The following is a 20,073-nucleotide window of genomic DNA, read 5'->3' as shown; positions in this document are numbered from 1 at the left end:
GTGGTGAAGAGGGAGCTGAGCCATAAAGATCCAGATGCGCCTGGACGCCTCTGTCCTAGGACCCGCTGGAAGGAGTATATCTCCAAGTTGGCCTAGGAGTGGCTTGGGGTCCCCGGGAATGACCTGGAGGAAGTTGCGGGGAACAGGGTCATCTGGGATTCTCTCCTCTCTCAATTTCTACTGTGACCCTATCTGGACTAAGCATTTAACGACGACGATGATGATGATGATGATGTAAAGAAACTTACGAGATCTGAATTGTTAACACTGGTGCTGTTGGGAACCAGACTTTCACAGTTTATTAACTAAATTAATCTTAAAGATACTTTATAGAAAACTATTACAAGAAATGGTTACACTGCCTGATTCTAGACACACTGTTACACACAGGTTTGTGGTTAGATTTTAGCCTAAATTTTTTTCAAAACCTGAAAAACGTTTAAAATTTTAAATGCCTTAATGACAGAGGTACACAAAGAATTGTAAAGCAAAATAGTACCCAAAAATTCAGATCTCTACAATAAACCATTTCACATCTCACACTGAACTGATCATAATTACTTTGTTTGCATCTCAGTTACTGAATTACACAGGAAATTTGAAAAATCAGAGGAGTTACCCTTTGAAAAATAAGAAATGCAATAATTATCTACTATAACTAAGACAAGTCATTAATAAAATTCAATAATTTATTCATTCAAATTTATAGTCAATGTAGCATTTATAATGTAAGACATGATGCAGTTTATGCCTAAATTGAGTCAGTGAAGCATTGGCAGTTAGAATGAACAGAGGGATGAAAAATCAGAATTTGTCATTAGTATGTCAGATATGATCAAATAAAAGTATTAGAAGAAAGCCTTGACACTGTGACAAGCAGCTTGTCCTAGCATACAGATAATATTAACACTAGCTGCACACACAACAAAAATTCAGCATCACAGTCAAATTATTTACCTTAAATTCAAATAAAATCTTCAGTACTCAGACATTTTATGCTCTTGTTTCCACAAAAAAAATCAAAGGAATATAATTGTTCCTTGTGATTTTGCTGCTGTTGTCCAAAATCTATTCAGCCAATCTTGCTTCTACTTTATCTGTCAAAGTAAAAGCACAAACTCAAATTTTATCAAAGATCATCAAAGAACACAAACTCTAAATGTATTAACTGTCATTTGGCTAGTAAATGGCTAAGAGGGAATAAAGAGGAGAGTGAACTGTCATTGGGGACTGGACATCAGCATCTTTAAACAAACAAGACTTTAAGCCAGTAGCAGGTAACCGTGCATTATCATTTTAAACCATATAAACCATAATGAGACTAAAACATTTAAAACAATTATATGTTTAAATGAATAAAAATGGCCAAATCTATATTGTTGTAATCCATAATTAAATAAGGTCAATATGTGAGTTAAGTAAATCAGTTTTGAAAACTATTTCAGTCAAACTTTCACTAAGAAAATGTATGCAATATGTTTAATTATCCTTAGTTATGTTGTTTCTTTGAGAAAGAATGTTTTAAAGCGAGGAGACTATCTGTGTAAATAAGCTTTGTGTTTTAAAGCATATAAAAGCACATTACCAGGGGTTTTGAGTTATTTTTAGAATGGAATCATTTTTGAAAAACAACCTGTTGTTATGAAACTCTGTCACATGTCCAATAAGCTCGTGGAGGCTGATCAGCAATATAAGGACAGAGGAACAGGCATCTATAATAATTGCTCTGTTGTTTTGTATTGATGATCTGATTGATGTTTTGTATTGATGTACTGATGCTCTTTGACCAGAAAATGACAAATAATAGATCAAAGCTGGACTTGCTCATAATATTTTAATACTGTATCATGTAAATACATCTTAATCATCCAGGGAAGCTAAAAACCATAACTGTTATTGCTGTTACATTTTCAGTGATTTTGCTCTTAATACTTAACTATTTTGAAATATATCTACGTTCACTACATGTCAACTGTATACAACAAATAAATATTGGGAGAAGAATACTTTTGGAATTCTCAAAGAATTGGGACTCGAGGAATCATGTATATTGAAGAATGAGGACTAAAAATTTAGAACGGAAATTGTATAGAACAACATAGATTTAAAGCCCCCAAGCTTACGTTCAGCTTATATTTCTCAATGGAAAACATGACATTTAATAGTCCTTATTTACAGTTGGAGGCACTGGGTGTCCCTGAACAAACCTTGTATCCTACATTTCTTTTCTTCCTGGTTTTCTATCTGCTCGTTATGGTAGCTAACATCGGAATCATTCTGCTCATAACAATAGAAAGAAGCCTGCATGAGCCTATGTACATTCTCTTCTGTAATCTTCCCTTTAATGATGCATTTGGAAACTCTGTCATTTTCCCTCGTTTGCTTGGGGACCTTTTAAGGCCAAAATCTCAACTCTACATCAGTTATATTGACTGTGTTGTTCAAGCCTTTGGTTTCCACCTGCATGTTGTTGCTTCTCACACTGTACTCATGGTTATGGCCTTTGACAGATATGTTGCTATATGTAATCCACTGCATTATACAACTATCATGACTACCAAAATGGTGGTTAAACTGACTGCATCAGCCTGGGGTGTAGCCCTGCTCTGTGTGAGCATACTGTTAGCTCTGACATTAAGGCTTAATCGCTGTGGAACAATAATAGAAAGTCTGTTCTGTGATAATGCATCACTGTTCAAACTGTCATGTGAAAATCCTTACATTAATAATATATATGGCCTGATATACACAGTAACTGTCCTTGGCTCTTCTATGGGATGCATTTTACTTACTTATGCCAAAATAACAGCTGTGTGTATTAACAGTAAAAACAAAACTTTGAACAAAAAGGCTTTAAAAACCTGCAGCACACATTTGACTGTCTATTTAATCATATGTATTGCTGGATTTATCATGATTATACTCCATCGTTTCTCTGGTTATGCAGAATACAGGAAAGGAGCTGCACTTCTTTTCCATGTCGGCCCAGGAATTCTGAACCCTCTCATATATGCTCTACAAACTACTGAGATAAGACATGCTCTGCTTAAGATTCTACACTCAAAGAGGGTGGTCCCATAGCCAGAATCTTCATGCATTATTAAAGAAAATATTTCTGTCTGTAGTTTGACATTAAATTGTTCACAAGACTCACAGTAACTTGTACTAGTTTTGAAATTGTGATATTCCTGTCTATGGTGTCCATATATAGTTCTTCCCCAAACCAGTTTCTTAGTTATGTGTCATTCATTTTGATAGATTTGTACTTTTCTGAGTATATTCCAATAACAATACTTTAACTTACACTACAGTATATTTGCAAGGAAATATATTATTTTTAGTTGTTATTTTGCTCTTTTCTGTGGATGTTTTTCATTGCAGTAGGTGACTCAAGTTCGTTACTCAAGTTATTTTATTAGGCTACTTTTGGTCAAATGAGTAACATTTTACTTACATATGGCTTTTTCTAATACAATCAAAAAAACAAAAAAAAATCAATTTTGTTGCACAGACAAATTCTTGGAAGATCCTATAGCAAAATAAACAAATGACATGTCACATGTAATTCCCGTGCAAAATGCATTTTTACTTAAGTTTAAGCTTTGTCACATTTTTCACCCATTAAGTCAATTATGTTTAGTGTTATGTTGACTAAATGAAAAGGTGATGGCTCGTGCTCAAGGCCTGCTACTCAGGTTTTTGGAAAAGTGTGAATATGAATTTGACAATTTGGATTCTCCACCATACTGTAGTCTTGCAGAAATGTATGCCTGTAACAGCTAACTACAGCTAACTGTCCCTTCTAATATTCATCCATACACCACCCTGTTTTTAAAAAAACTCCACATGGTTGAAAAAAAGAGAATATGATAGAAGAAAGACATTTAAAAACTGTGGGTTATCATTGAACTTTCCCTTATGACAAAGCAAATACACTGTAGATGCTCCTGTTCTTAGTGCTGTTGTTCAACTGCAGTGTGACGAAGACCATGGAGAAATTTCATTAGATGTGGTGTTATGTGGTTCTAGGGTAGCATGGCTGTGGAAGACCCCACAATGAGGGTTTATGAGGTACAGTATGTCAGGACAATTTGAAATTAAACTGCAGTGGTTGATCCATTATTTTCAGTAACAAAAGCATATCAATCCAGGGGACCATAGGTGGGCTGTGGGGCCTCGTTTTCAATACTTGTTCAGATCCTACTTTTGCCATAAAATATCAAGCTACAGCTCCTCTGACAATGATATATGACCAAAAATATGGCTGGTTTAATAAGAGTATAGGAAAACTAGTATGCAATAATGTCTTCAGCTCTGCACACTGAATGTAATCACTGGTAGTTAATCGTTTAAAACTGTTAAATAACAGAACAGGAAATTACACCTCAGCAGAGAGAGAAGGGGGGGGCAAGAGAGAGGAAAGGAATTACTTGGCCTGCATGAAACCTAAAAATAATTAGCACTAGTGCTGAAATTAATTATTATTTCCATACTCAATTTATCAACTTACATAACAATTGTATTCCAGTATAAGTGAGACATGAATTCAAATAATGGCATAAGACATCTGAATTTGAAACTTCACCATCCAAAATATCAAATTGCTTTTGTTTACAGTACTATTACATACCTCCATTTAAACTTTTTTGTCTCGAATGAAGTAACAGACTCAATCTCCCAGAATCCCCTGGGAGATCACATGACCTTATCGCCAGAAAACACACATGCATTTCATCTCCCAGAATACACACAGAGATCAGCTGATTTCTTGTCATGGTTGGTTCTTCCCACTACTCCATGGGGTTTTTCTGTTTACTTTCTGATCGTCCATGTGCCCTTTTGTTTTGATCTTCCATGTGTTTTCGTTGTTTTGGTTTCCTAGACCGGCCCCATGTTTTGTGAATCTGCCCCTGATTGTTGCCACCTGTTTTCCACCTGTCCCTCATCATCCCTGTGTATGTAAGCCCTGTGTTTGCCCCTTGGCTTTGCTGGTCTTTGTTGTTTGTGCGGTTTGTTGGATGTACTGTTCGAAGTGTATGTGTTGTTTGAAGTGTTTTGTTTATTTCTGGTCTGTTTGGAGTTTTGTGTTAATTTTGTCATGTCTGTTTCTCCTGCTCTCTGTATCAGCTGTTTGTACCTGGACTGTTTTTACCATGACCCTGGATTTGCCCATAATAAAAGTTGCTTATCTCAGCGTATGCATTTGCCTCCTCGCTCCCCAGCGTTACACTTCTGGTTTTCACACAGGAAGTTACATCACAGGTGGAGGCTCCTTCTTCCATATTTCCTGTGAGGAAACCTGGTAAATTTGCAGGAGGTCTGCATAAGTGCCATGGATTCTTACTGCAATGTTCAGTGTTTCTTGAGAATTCACCGTTTAGTTCAGACCAAGCCAAGATCCCATTTGTCTCCCGATTAGCTAATAAAGCTTTGGAATGGGCCACGGCTAGTTGGACTTATATTCATTGATAAACCTATGCCCAATTCATACAAGGGCAAGGTTAGAGGTGAACTGTTATCAAACTACGGCAAGCACATCACTCAGTAGTCTACTACTCTCTAGAGTTCTGTACCCTAGCCACCAGCAGTGTGTGGAACGACTTTCAGTCAGCTAATTAATCTTGCAATCCATTTGGATCAATTATTATACCATCGTACACCAATAATGATACAAGGACCAAGAAAGCTTTTGCCCGAGTTCAAATTCCTGTAGAGAAGTTAAAGAGAGCTTTCAAGCTAACAGCACATGATGGAGGTCCAGCAGGTCTGGGGATCGTCTCAGAAGTGACAGATCCAGGGCCTGTACAGACTAGTGCACTTCACACAGAGATTCTACCCCTATTAGTATTAGAACAATAAGAATTTGAGTTCCAACAATAAGAAGTTGAGAGCCAAGTCTCCCTTGGCTCAAGAAACACAACCCCTCCATTTCATGGACTGATCTTGATATAGAAAGATGATCAGGTTTTTGTTTTCAGAGCTGTATTACTCATTGCATCACAATATCATCCAATTCTGTAGAGATTCTTACTGTTAATGAAGAATTCAATGTCCTCTCTGAACACCACAACCTGAAAGAGGCCTTTAGTAAGACCAATAACACCTGCCCCCACATACATCATGTGATTGCACCACTGAATTCATAGATAATCCAGATTTTCCCAAAGGCTGCATCTATCCCCTGGCACAAGAAGAGAGGGCACTGGACACATATATCAACAAAGCCCTTGAATGAAGTTTTTATTTGACCATCCACCTCCCCAGTAGTTTCTAGCTTCTTGTTTATTAATAAAAAAACATTTGTATCGATTATCAAGCACTCAATCAAGTCGGCAAGAATTAAGTTACATGATACTTTATTAATCCCACAAACTGGGAAATTCCACCTCCACATTTAACCCATCCGTGAAGTGAAACACCACATACTCACTAGTGAATAGACACATACTAGGGGATAGTGAGCACACTTGCCCGGAGCGGTGGGCAGCCCTATCCACGGTGCCTGAGAAGCAATTGGGAGTTCGGTGTCTTGCTCAAGGACACCTCGGTCATGTGCTGTCAGCCCTGGGGATCGAACCAGCAACCTTCCGGTCACAGGGCCAGTTCCCTTACCTCCAGCCCACGACTGTCCCCATTTTTTTTAACCCTTATCCTCTGCTTCTATTGACTGTCACTTTAGAACAGTCAAGAGCCAAATACTTTACCAAACTCAATTTCAGAAGTGTGTACAACTTGATCAGAACCAGAGAAGGGGATGAGTGGAAAACTGCTTTCGTGATCACTAGGGGGCACTATGTGTACCGGGTGATGCCTTTTGGGCTCTCTATTGCCCCTTCTGTTTTTCAAGCCTTTATAAATGAAGTACTGAGACATGCTAAGGAGATATGTAACTGCATACCTAGATGACATCCTAGTCTATTCCAGAGATAGGGGATCCCATGTTCAATACAATAGCTTGTACCTAAAATGTGAAAAATGTGAATTTCATCTACAAGCAATGTCACTTTTGGGTTACATCATCAGTTCCCAAGGCATGATCAAAAAGTCGATCAAAAGGTCCAAGTGGTAGTTTAGTGGCCAACACCCTCCTCCATAAAAGAACTTCAAAGTCTCATGTCTCTCATGTCTGGGTGTCCTACATGGTTCTATCCTTTTAGGTAACCTGTCATAGTCAGATCTGCCAGCATCATTAGCCACACTCTGGAAATGTTCACATTCCCTGTTTTACATACAAACAAACAGAATAAAACTAACTCCATCTCCCTGCATTTTGTCCAAGTACACGACCACCCACAGGTCTGGGGACCTGTTGCCACTGACTTGCTCACCTGGTGGGTTTTACATTCTTGTTAAAACTTTGCCTTTTCTGGAATTCTGTGAAGCTGTTTTGTGACATCAGTTGTAAAAAGCACAATACAGATAAATTATATTTGATTTGATTTGATACCTCCCCACTCAAAGATGGCAGTAGGAAATTATGATGGACAGAGCAGGAAGATAAGGCTTTCCAAATACTAAAGGAAGCTTTTACCACAGCCCCTATTTTACAACACCCAGACCCTTCAGAGCCTTTTGTTCTGAAGGTTGATGCTAGGCTATCAATCTCTGTACTCCCAGAATGAGAGCTGAATTCATATACTCGGCATTAAGTCAGCCTCTTTTGGTGTTAGTGTTGGACTCTGCCAGGGTTGTGCCCTATCTCCACTCTGTTTGCGATATTCATGGAAAGAGTGTCAGGGCATAGCCGGGGTCAGGAGAGCATTGTGTGTGGAGGCCGTAGGGTGGCGTCTCTGCTATTTGTAGATGATGATGTTCTTTTGCCTGGATCACATGGATGCCTCCGGTTTGCAGCTGAGTGTGAAGTGGCTGGTATTCAGATCAGCACCTCCAAGTCTGAGTCCAAGGTCTTAACACAGAAAAGGATGGCATGCCCACTCCAGGTAAGGAGAAAGGACTTGCCCCAGTTGGAGGAGTTTAAGTATCTTGGGGTCTTGTTCACAAATGACAGGAATAGGCATCGTGAGATCGGCAGGCGGCAGCAGTAATGCGATGACTGTACTGGACTTTAGTGGTGAAGAGGGAGCTGAGCCATAAAGATCCAGAAGCCCCTGGAAGCCTCCTGGTGGGGGTGTACCAGGCTCTGCCTACCGGGACAAGACCCCGGGGTTGTCCTAGGACCCGCTGGAAGGAGTATATCTCCAAGTTGGCCTGGGAGTGGCTTGGGGTCCCCAGGAATGACCTGGAGGAAGTTGCGGGGAACAGGGTCATCTGGGATTCTCTCCTCTCTCAATTTCTACTGTGACCCTATCTGGACTAAGCGTTTAACGACGATGATGATGATGATGATGATGTAAAGAAACTTACGAGATCTGAATTGTTAACACTGGTGCTGTTGGGAACTAGACATCCACAGTTTATTAACTCAATTAATCTTAAATATACTTTATAGAAATCTATTACAAGAAATGGTTACATTGCCTGATTCTAGACACACTGTTACACACAGGTTTGTGGTTATATTTTAGCCTAAAATTTTTTCAAAACCTGAAAAACGTTTCAAATTTTAAATGCCTTAATGACAGAGAGGTACACAAAGAATTGTAAAGCAAAATACACAAGTACCCAAAAAATTCAGATCTCTACAATAAACCATTTCACATCTCACACTGAACTGATCATAATTACTTTGTTTGCATCTCAGTAACTGAATTACACAGGAAATTTGAAAAATCAGAGGAGTTACCCTTTGAAAAATAAGAAATGCAATAATTATCTACTATAACTAAGACAAGTCATTAATAAAATTCAATAATTTATTCATTCAAATTTATAGTCAATGTAGCATTTATAATGTAAGACATGATGCAGTTTATGCCTAAATTGAGTCAGTGAAGCACTGGCAGTTAGAATGAACAGAGGGATGAAAAATCAGAATTTGTCATTAGTATGTCAGATATGATCAAATAAAAGTATTAGAAGAAAGCCTTGACACTGTGACAAGCAGCTTGTCCTAGCATACAGATAATATTAACACTAGCTGCACACACAACAAAAATTCAGCATCACAGTCAAATTATTTACCTTAAATTCAAATAAAATCTTCAGTACTCAGACATTTTATGCTCTTGTTTCCACAAAAAAAATCAAAGGAATATAATTGTTCCTTGTGATTTTGCTGCTGTTGTCCAAAATCTATTCAGCCAATCTTGCTTCTACTTTATCTGTCAAAGTAAAAGCACAAACTCAAATTTTATCAAAGATCATCAAAGAACACAAACTCTAAATGTATTAACTGTCATTTGGCTAGTAAATGGCTAAGAGGGCATAAAGAGGAGAGTGAACTGTCATTGGGGACTGGGCATCAGCATCTTTCAACAAACAAGACTTTAAGCCAGTAGCAGGTAACCGTGCATTATCATTTTAAACCATATAAACCATAATGAGACTAAAACGTTTAAAACAATTTCATGTTTAAATGTATAAAGATGGCCAAATCTATATTGTTGTAACCCAGAATTAAATAAGGTCAATATGTGAGTTAAGTAAATCAGTTTTGAAAACTATTTCAGTCAAACTTTCACTAAGAAAATGTATGCAATATGTTTAATTATCCTTAGTTATGTTGTTTCTTTGAGAAAGAATGTTTTAAAGCGAGGAGACTATCTGTGTAAATAAGCTTTGTGTTTTAAAGCATATAAAAGCACATTACCAGGGGTTTTGAGTTATTTTTAGAATGGAATCATTTTTGAAAAACAACCTGTTGTTATGAAACTCTGTCACGTGTTCAATAAGCTCTTGGAGGCTGATCAGCAATATAAGGACAGAGGAACAGACATCTATAATAATTGCTCTGTTGTTTTGTATTGATGATCTGATTGATGTTTTGTATTGATGTACTGATGCTCTTTGACAAGTAAATGACAAATAATAGATCAAAGCTGGACTTGCTCATAATATTTTAATACTGTATCATGTAAATACTTCTTAATCATCCAGGGGAGCTAAAAGACCATAATTGTTATTGCTGTTACATTTTACATTTCAGTGATTTTGCTCTTATTACTTAACTATTTTGAAATATATCTACGTTCACTACATGTACACTGTATACAACAAATATATATTGGGAGAAGAATACTTTTGGAATTCTCAAAGAATTGGGACTCGAGGAATCATGTATCTTGAAGAATGAAGACTAAAAATATAGAACGGAAATTGTATAGAACAACAAAGATTTAAAGCCCCCAAGCTTACATTCTGCTTATATTTCTCAATGGAAAACATGACATTTAATAGTCCTTATTTACAGTTAGAGGGACTGGTTGTCCCTGAACAAACCTTGTATCCTACATTTCTTTTCTTCCTGGTTTTCTATCTGCTCATTATGGTAGCTAACATCGGAATCATTCTGCTCATAACAATAGAAAGAAGCCTGCATGAGCCTATGTACATTCTCTTCTGTAATCTTCCCTTTAATGATGCATTTGGAAACTCTGTCATTTTCCCTCGGTTGCTTGGGGACCTTTTAAGGCCAAAATCTCAACTCTACATCAGTTATATTGACTGTGTTGTTCAAGCCTTTGGTTTCCACCTGCATATTGCTGCCTCTCACACTGTACTCATGGTTATGGCCTTTGACAGATATGTTGCCATATGTAATCCACTGCACTATACAACTATCATGACTACCAAAATGGTGGTTAAACTGACTGCATCAGCCTGGGGTATTGCGCTGCTCTGTGTGAGCATACTGTTAGCTCTGACAATAAGGCTGAATCGCTGTGGAACAATAATAGAAAGTCTGTTCTGTGATAATGCATCACTGTTCAAACTGTCATGTGAAAATCCTTACATTAATAATATATATGGCCTGATATACACAGTAGCTGTCCTTGGCTCTTCTATGGGATGCATTTTACTTACTTATGCCAAAATAACAGCTGTGTGTATTAACAGTAAAAACAAAACTTTGAACAAAAAGGCTTTAAAAACCTGCAGCACACATTTGACTGTCTATTTAATCATGTGTATGTCTGGATTTATCATGATCATACTCCATCGTTTCTCTGGTTATGCAGAATACAGGAAAGGAGCTGCACTGCTTTTCCATGTCGGCCCAGGAATTCTGAACCCTCTCATATATGCTCTACAAACTACTGAGATAAGACATGCTCTGCTGAAGATTCTACACTCAAAGAGGGTGGTCCCATAGCCAGAATCTTCATGCATTATTAAAGAAAGAATTTCTGTCTGTAGTTAGACATTAAATTGTTCACGTGACTCACAGTAACTTGTACTAGTTTTGAAATTGTGATATTCCTGTCTATGGTGTCCATATATAGTTCTTCACCAAACTAGTTTCTTAGTTATGTGTCATTCATTTTGATAGATTTATACTTTTCTGACTATATTCCAATAACAATACTTTAACTTACACTACAGTGTATTTGCAAGGAAATATATTATTTTGAGTTGTTATTTTGCTCTTTTCTGTGGATGTTTTTCATTGCAGTAGGTGACTCAAGTTCGTTACTCAAGTTATTTTATTAGGCTACTTTTGGTCAAATGAGTAACATTTTACTTACATATGGCTTTTTCTAATACAATAAAAAAAAAACACAAGACAAATTCTTGGATCCTATAGCAAAATAAACAAATGGCAAATAAATTCCTGTGCAAAATGCATTTTTACTTAAGTTTAAGCTTTGTCACATTTTTCACCCATTAAGTCAATTATGTTTAGTGTTATATCGACTAAATGAAAAGGTCATGGCTCGTGCTCAAGGCCTGCTACTCAGGTTTTTGGAAAAGTGTGAATATGAATTTGACAATTTGGATTTTCCCCCCATACTGTAGTCTTGCAGAAATGTATGCCTGAAAAGCTACAGCTAACTGTCCCTTCTAATACTCAACCATACACCACCCTGTTTTTGCATCAACGCCTTAAAAACTACCTCTTTCTTAAATTGTTGATGGCAGAAGAATGCTAGCAATGTCAATGAAATGATCAAGTGACCTACTCTGTAAGAGCAATCTTTGGCAATTATCCAACACAGCTTCTGAAGAAGTCAATACTTAACTGCATAGTTGTATGTTCTATATTGGAAATGTTGTAGAGGAAGTATAGACAAAGAAGTAAACATAATGGATGTAGTTTCCTGGTATGGGTATATACAGTAACTCTTGAAAAACACAATTCTCTTGGATAACTTAGCTATGTCATCATAGTAAGTGGTCACTATAGTGTGGAGACTATTTTCACATTTATATGGATTTCTGTCAATTTTCTTCTGTTGCCATTAGCTTTGAGAAAAAAAAACTCCATATGGCTTAGAAAAAGGGAATATGATAGAAGAAAGACATTTCAAAACTGTGGGTTATCATTGAACTTTCCCTTATGACAAAGCAAATACACTGTAGCTGCTCCTGTTCTTAGTGCTGTTGTTCAACTACAATGTGACGAAGACCATGGAGAAATTTCATTAGATGTGGTGTTATGTGGTTCTAGGGTAGCATTGGCTGTGGAAGATCCCACAATGCCTGATACAGAGACGTTTATGAGGTACAGTATGTCAGTTTGAAATTAAATTGCAGTGTTTGATCCATTATTTTCAGTAACCAAAGCATATCAATCCAGGGGACCATAGGTGGGTTGTGGGACCAAGAGAGAGGAAAGAAATTACTTGGCCTGCATGAAACCTAAAAATAATTAGCACTAGGGCTGAAACTAATAATTATTTCCATACTCAATTAATCAGTTGACTATGTTTTCAATTAGTGAACTAACCTAACAATTATAATCCAGGTTAAGTGAGACATAAATTCAAATAATGGCGTAAGACATCTGAATTTGAAACTTCAACATCCAAAATATCAAATTGCTTTTGTTTACAGTACTTACATACCGCCGTTGAAATCACTGAAGTACTAAAAATATTAATTATTAAAACTAGTTAAAAAAAGCTTTTAATTATTTGCTAAAATCTCCAAATGATAAAATAAACTTTATATCACTTTATATCAGTTATTCATCAATGTATATTTTTTATCCCCTTTATCATCTCACATTTATTTTATGTCCAATTTTTGTCACAGTTTTTAAATGGTGCATGATTTTAATGTTTAGGTGACATCTGATAAATCATTGGCTAAGGTTTTCTCTATTATACACTATGTTTATGACTGGCATGAATGAATGAACAGTTAACTGTTACGAAATAGGTTTAATAAAGCCATATGAGGACTGTAACTTAGACTAATGTAAACATGTCCTGAATCTGGACATATACTGTAGCTGCATTCTGTCCAATCTGCAGCGATGAGTCGCCTCTTTGAGTGGTAGATGTTCTTCAGTTAAACCATTAGGACTAACATCTCCAGTACAAGACCAAGGTCTACTACAAATGATAGTATATTGTCATTTAACACATTATTATTTTTGTGGGTTTTTTTTTGTTTGTTTGTTTTTCTTATCAAAGTCTGCTGTTGTAAGTACTTCTTTTGCTTTTTGAGCATTTTGTTGTGCAGCTCAGCTCTTATACATTTGACTATAAGTCTGGTTCAAATGCATTCCATTCAGCTACCAATCAGCATCAGAGCTGATGTTCTGAACAGGTCAAGTCAAACAAATGTTAAGGATATGAATGACATATTTAAGAAGACAATAATCACTGTATTTGTCTGAATGAGTAAAGAGTAAATTTAAGATTTTTTTTAAAGCCAATCAGAGGAGATTGATTGTATTAAAGGGGAATTCCACATTTTTTTTCAACATTTCTCCACAATTCACTTATTGGGTTGTACACAAAATTATTTAGAGCAGTTTTATGTGTACTCGTTAATTGTAGAGGAACTTGCCCAGTCAGATCAATTTACAGTGATGGTGATAGGAACCAGGAGTCATAATGTCTACAACACAGATACAGCCATTTTATTTAATACCCAAAACCACCAGAGAACCTTCACATATCTTCTGAGTTTTATATGTAATGCAGATATGGGTAACATAACAGTACATTTTATATATATATGTGCTGGCGTGCTCTCTGTGTCTCCTTCTGCTTCTCTCTTTTTAGCTAAGCTGTCATAGTCAGATCTGCCAGAGTCATTAGCCACACTCTGTAAATGTTTACATCCCCTGTTTTATGTACAAACAGACAGAATAAAAGTAATTCCCTCTCCCTGCTTTTTTTCCGAGTATACAATCGCCCACATGTCCGGCCAGACACTGAAGGACGACTGACTGTCGAGCCCTCCTGCTACCCACTTCAGACCAGCTGCCCACGCCCCCAGCTACCACCACCTGCCTTGGACTAGCTGCCCACTCTACACTGATGTTCTCATAGACTCCTAGCTATTCCTACTACCAATACTACTGCTATTAATATTAGTAGTATAATCACTTGTAGTTTGACCAGAGGAGGATGGGTCCCCCCTGGTGAACCTGGTTCCTCCTAAGGTTTCTTCCTCAGTTCTGAGGGAGTTTTTCTTTGCCACTGTTGCCCCTGGCTTGCCCGCCAGGGGGTTTTCAAATTTTTTACATTCTTGTTAAAACTTTGTCTTTTCTGGAATTCTGTGAAGCTGCTTTGTGACGACATCCATTGTAAAAAGCGTTATACAAATAAATTTGATTTGATTTGTCTCACCAGATCTATAGTGCGCTCCAGCCCCTGATGGCCATGACAGTCATGAAGAGCTGTCAGCACCTCAGTCTGCAATGCCTTAGGTAATATTAGCTGGAACACTGTGTGCTTGGTAGGGGGCAACTGTACTCTTCTATACAAGACTCCTTCCCTTTCCTCAAATCTTGGTCACTGTCTAACCAGTTCCCTAACCCCTTTTCTCTCACCTTTCAACTCTTTGGCGGTAGGTGCCTGCCCGCTCCTCCAATAGACACAAAACGCTGCAATAATGGGGTCAGCAGCTTGCAAAACCTGCAGATCTACCAGACTATGTGATGGAATAGCATCCACCACTAATGATAAGGCCACCTGGGACCCCACTGTTGTTCTGTTTGCAGCTAAAGACACCTCAAGAGGAACCGAAATCCCCCCAAGACTTGGTGAGGAACGGGAACAGCTGACAGCCGAGAGAGGGCATCAGCATTACCATTGGCTGTGCCTGACCTATACTCTAAATTGATCTCAAAAGTGAACAGTGCCAACTGAGATGCCCAACACTGTTCCACTGCTCCCAATTTTGCAGACTGCAGGTAACTTAAGGGATTGTTGTTGGTATACACAGTAAACCTGGTACCTAACAAATACTCCCTAAACTTTTCTGTCACAGCCCTTTTAAGAGGCAGAAGTTCAAGCTTCATTGCACTATAATTGGACATATTGCGCTCACTAGGGTGCAATTCTTGACTAGCGAATGCAAAGGGATGTCGCTGTCCCTCCTGGTCTTGGGACAGCATGGCTCCTAATCCTGCATGGCTAGCATCAATTTCCAATATAAAAGGGCTTGTAAAGTCAGCATACCCCAGTACAGGTGCACTCACCAAGCAGTCCTTTAGTGCCTACAGGGCCCCCCTTCCCACTGGAACAAATGCAGAAGGAATAAGGAGATCACATGGCAGTTGACCATCTGCAAAAGATACTGGCTCCAACAACCCAGCTGAGAGACATAACCGAAGCCATCATGGCATGAAGCTGAAACTAGTGTCATAGCAACCACTGGCACCCGAACAGCGGGACCCTGTTGGACCCGAACCAACCCAACCCTACCATCTTGTGAAATATGCTCCAAATATTGACACTCAAAAAGTGCCTGTTGCCAGACTTTACCTGCCTGCTGAACATCTGGAACCTCAAAAAGATCCTGTCCATGCTGTGAAAACAATTCCTGATAGTACTGACCAATAATATTCATGCCCACCACGCCTGGAATTGCCTTTTTGGAAAGGTGTCTTTGGGCATCAGGAGCACTTTTGGTGATCAAGATACCCATTTTACCCATAGGTAAAACTTTTCCCAAAAGACAAACATCAACTTCCACATATCCCACATAAGGTATTTCCAAGCCATTTGCGTCCTTTATTTGGAGCCCAGAGCAAGATTGTAAAGATGATTGAAGCTGTTGGGATAAATGTTCCTCAAAAAATTCTTGTGTAACAGTACGCACCATGGAACAAGCTATTGCCACACCCCCAACAATAATCTCTACTGTTGGGCACGTTCTAATCAACTGGGTAGTATGGAATGGATTTGAGCCCGCAACTTTCCTTCCCGACACTTGGGCCATTGTGCCGGGGGGTATTAGTTTTACTGCTGCGTAGCAACAAGGGTTGTAACTCCTCCAAATTCGGAATTCCCCTCTAAAGGCATTCTGCAAAGCCGAGCAATATGCCCAGGTCAGTTATACCCCAAACAGATCACTCAGCACTCAGCCTGAAACCTACCCCTTGAACCATAGTTGAAGGAGCCACCCCTAGATGGAGCAGTGACCGGAGGAGACTCTAGATGCTTCATGATGGTGTCTAACTGCATTTGTTGCCTTCAAAGTCCCTCATTTAAATCAATCAACTCATCAGTACATTTTGCCATAACAGCAGTCGCATCCACCCCACACTCTACTGCAGCGGTATAAGTACAACAAGAATGAGCCTGAGCTTGATGAGTACTAGAAGACTCACCCTCCTCTACCCAATGAATTGCTTCGCTCTGGATTGCTAAAAAGGTGAGAATAGGATCTAATTGAACCTGGAGTCATAGACTCTGTCCTCAAAACAACATCCCTAATGTGTTCAATAAACTGGTCACTTAATACAATGTCTGGACTAGTGAAACAAGAAGGGTCTTGATGCTTTACTACCTCCATCAAAGACAGTAGAGCATGAGAATAAGCTCTTAAAGACTCTGCTGTTGTCGCTGCTGGAAGAACTGGTTCTGTAAACTAATACAACACTGAATACAGCCATAAATGCTAATAAGAATGCTAAAAATTTCTCCAGATCGTTCCATTCACCTATACGATGGAATTTAACCTCTGTACGTGCTTCACCATCTAATAAATCAAATACAGTCAAAGACTGTTCAGAGCGGGAACCAGGACATGATATCAAAAACCTGCGCACTGCACCTCTTCTATCCAATCCTCAACAGCAAGAGAATTGCTAGACACCTCTCCTGAAATCCTTGGACACTTCCTTTCTCTTGGCATATATATCAATCTTTCTATTACACCATTAGCAATAGCTGGCTCCTCTGGAGCACCACCTTGAATGGGAGACTGTATAGATGAACCTTCTCCTGCTCAATGCGCTGATCTTAAAATGCAAGCGTTCATATTGATATTCACAACACTTAAGCATCCAGCCATACTACAATCAGATATGATATGATTCAGATATGATTATTTCAATCAATCAAATTTTTTCACTAATCGAGTTTTGCTTAATTAAACACATTTTCATAGATTTTGAAGCAATTTGTGTTGAAAATCACCTGCGAGGTCAAAAACCGCTTGTATTTCACTTACTTTCACTTTCCATGCTCATAGTCTACACAGGCAATGGACAGGCAAAATAAGTAATGTGAAATTTTTCACAAAATGGCCTGGTCAGTCTGAGCCTGGTTTCATTCATCTCAGAGCTCGACTTTTAAAGTTATACATTTTAGAAAATAAAACACTTACTTTTCTGTAAATATGATCTTAACAGTGCTATCAAAGTGTAATAAATGGTGATAAATCATTGCAAACAATAATAACAGCTTCTGAAAACTCACTTACCAAAGGTTTACAGTAGAAGGTCTAACAAGGCAAATGTGAACACTCCGACCACAACGACCCGTTTCCCCACAGCAGGCCTTCGCAGCCAATCTCAACAGGACTCGTAAGGGCATCTAAATACATCAGACACCACTGAGTTTAGGCATAAACAGTTTCTTAATGAGAAACTTCATGAGCTACGTATATTCTTTTGGCAGATCGATCCAGATAAATCCTAATTCTGTTTACTGAGCCTCATTGCTACAAAAAGATCCCATGTATCTTCTTTTCTGTAATCTGCCTCTGAATTATGCAACTGGAGCTACTATTGTGGTGCCTAGCTTGCTCAAAGATGTATTTAAAGAAGAATCTGACAGGTATATTAGTTGTATTGCTTGGGTAATTCAAGCTTAGCACCTAGAATTAATAATATTGCATCAAGGGGGAGAGCCGTCTTGTATGAAGCCCCCCAACTTTGGAATAATCTTCCAGTGAGTGTTTGGGACTCAGACACAGCCTCAGTCTTTAAGTCTAGGCTAAAAATGTACTTGTTTAGTCAAGCCTTTGGTAATTAGCTTTTCCTGTTAGAAAAAGGTGCAGATCTGGGAGTTCATGTACATTGACTATTAAGGTAAACTGGGAGTGTTGGTGCTGCCATCCCACTGCTCTCACGTGTTCACTTAGGTTTGTTGACAGTGGAGTGGAAGGATGCTGACATCTCAGGGAGCCCTCATGTCTCTGTTACCTTTCTAGTTTCCCCCTCTTAGTTATGCTGTAATAACTAGACCTGCAGGAATCTGTGCTGCTCTCTGTTAATACTGTTAATGCTGTAATCTGTGATCAGTCACTCTGTACAGATCTAACTCTCTGTGTGTTTTCCTTTTCTTTGCCAAGTTGAATAACTCTTCATCCTGTGTGTCTGATGCTGCTGCTTCTGTTGCTTCTTCTGCCTTGATCGGATGCCCACTGCTCACCAGCCTTCTGGACGGTTTGACCACCATTGAGTCTTGGTTCCTCCCAAGGTTTCTTCCTCTTGCTCTTAGGGTTGTTCCTTGCCACTGTCACCATTAGAGACGCTCATGGGGGCTTGGACCCAGATTTTTCTGCAAAGCTGCTTTGTGACAACACCTGCTGTAAAAAACACTATATAAATAGAAAAAGAAAGAAGAAGAAGAAGAAGAAGAAATTCTGAATGAGACAATAGCGAGAGAAAATCAGATGCCTCGATTAAAGTTGTGCATGACTGCATTTCTATTTCTATTTAAATAGATGAGCTGCTCCTCTTTGGACATCATCAAAAAGGTAAAATATGCTATATTGCCAAAAGTATTTACTCATCTGCCTTCACACGCATATGAACTTGATTGAAATCCCATTCTTAATCCACAGGGTTTAATATGATGTCAGCCCACCCTTTGCAGCTATAACAGCTTCAACTTTTCTGGAAAGGCCTTCCACAAGGTTTAGGAGTGTGTTTCTGGGAATTTTTGACCATTCTTCCAGAAGCGCATTTGTCAGACATTGATGTTGGGCGAGAAGGCCTGGCTTGCAGTCTCCACTCTAATTAATCTCAAAGGTGTTCTATCAGGTTGAGGTCAGGACTCTGTGCAGGACAGTCAAGTTCTTCCACACCAAACTCGCCCATCCATGTCTTTGTGCACCGGTGCGCAGTCATGCTGGAACAGGAAGGGGCCATCCCCAAACTGTTCCCACAAAGTAAGGAGCATGAAATAGTCCAAAATTTCTTAGTCTGCTGAAGCATTAAGAGTTCCTTTCACTGGAACTAAGGGTCTGAGCCCAACTGCTGACAAAAAACACCACACCATAATCCCCTCTCCACCAAACTTTACACATGGCACAATGCAGTGACACAAGTACCGTTCTCCTGGCAACCGCCAAACCCAGATTCATCCATCAGGTTGCCAGATGGAGAAGCGTGATTCATCACTCCAGAGAACATGTCTCCACTGCTCCAGAGTCCAGTGGCGGCGCTTTACACCACTGCATTCAATGCTTTGTATTGCGCTTGGTGATGTAAGGCTTGGATGCAGCTGCTTGGCCCTGGAAACCCATTCCATGAAGCTCTCTACACTGTTCTTGAGCTAATCTGAAGGCCACATGAAGTTTGGAGGTCTGTAGTGATTGACTCTGCAGAAAGTTGCTGACCTCTGCACACTATGTGCCTCAGCATCCACTGACCCTGCTCTGTCATTTTACGTGGCCTACCACTTTGTGGCTGAGTTGCTGTCGTTCCCAAATGCTTCCACTTTGTTATAATACCACTGACAGTTGACTGTGGAATATTTAGTAGTGAGGAAATTTCATGACTGAACTTGTTGCACAGGTGGCATCCGATCATGGTAC

The 20,073-nt window shown here is 38.9% G+C and overlaps 2 protein-coding genes across 2 annotated transcripts; both read left to right on the top strand.

Annotated features, from left to right (window-relative positions):
- Nucleotides 1-2,142: 2,142 nt before the first annotated feature.
- On the top strand, nucleotides 2,143-3,081 carry LOC108431236 (olfactory receptor 146-like). The gene has a single exon (XM_037546255.1). It carries the CDS (start codon nucleotides 2,143-2,145, stop codon nucleotides 3,079-3,081), a length of 939 nt encoding a protein of 312 aa, XP_037402152.1.
- Nucleotides 3,082-10,273: 7,192 nt separating this feature from the next.
- LOC108431237 (olfactory receptor 146-like) lies at nucleotides 10,274-11,212 on the top strand. The gene has a single exon (XM_037546251.1). It carries the CDS (start codon nucleotides 10,274-10,276, stop codon nucleotides 11,210-11,212), a length of 939 nt encoding a protein of 312 aa, XP_037402148.1.
- Nucleotides 11,213-20,073: the final 8,861 nt, after the last annotated feature.

This window comes from Pygocentrus nattereri, chromosome 16, assembly GCF_015220715.1.
Source record: "Pygocentrus nattereri isolate fPygNat1 chromosome 16, fPygNat1.pri, whole genome shotgun sequence".
Taxonomy (NCBI): domain Eukaryota; kingdom Metazoa; phylum Chordata; class Actinopteri; order Characiformes; family Serrasalmidae; genus Pygocentrus; species Pygocentrus nattereri.
The sequence above is the reverse complement of the archived record's forward strand: the minus strand, read 5'-3'. Positions and strand labels throughout refer to the sequence as shown.

Coding starts and splice junctions, on each gene's coding strand:
- LOC108431237 (XM_037546251.1), top strand. CDS start 10,274: ATGGAAAACATGACATTTAATAGTCCTTATTTACAGTTAGAGGGACTG.
- LOC108431236 (XM_037546255.1), top strand. CDS start 2,143: ATGGAAAACATGACATTTAATAGTCCTTATTTACAGTTGGAGGCACTG.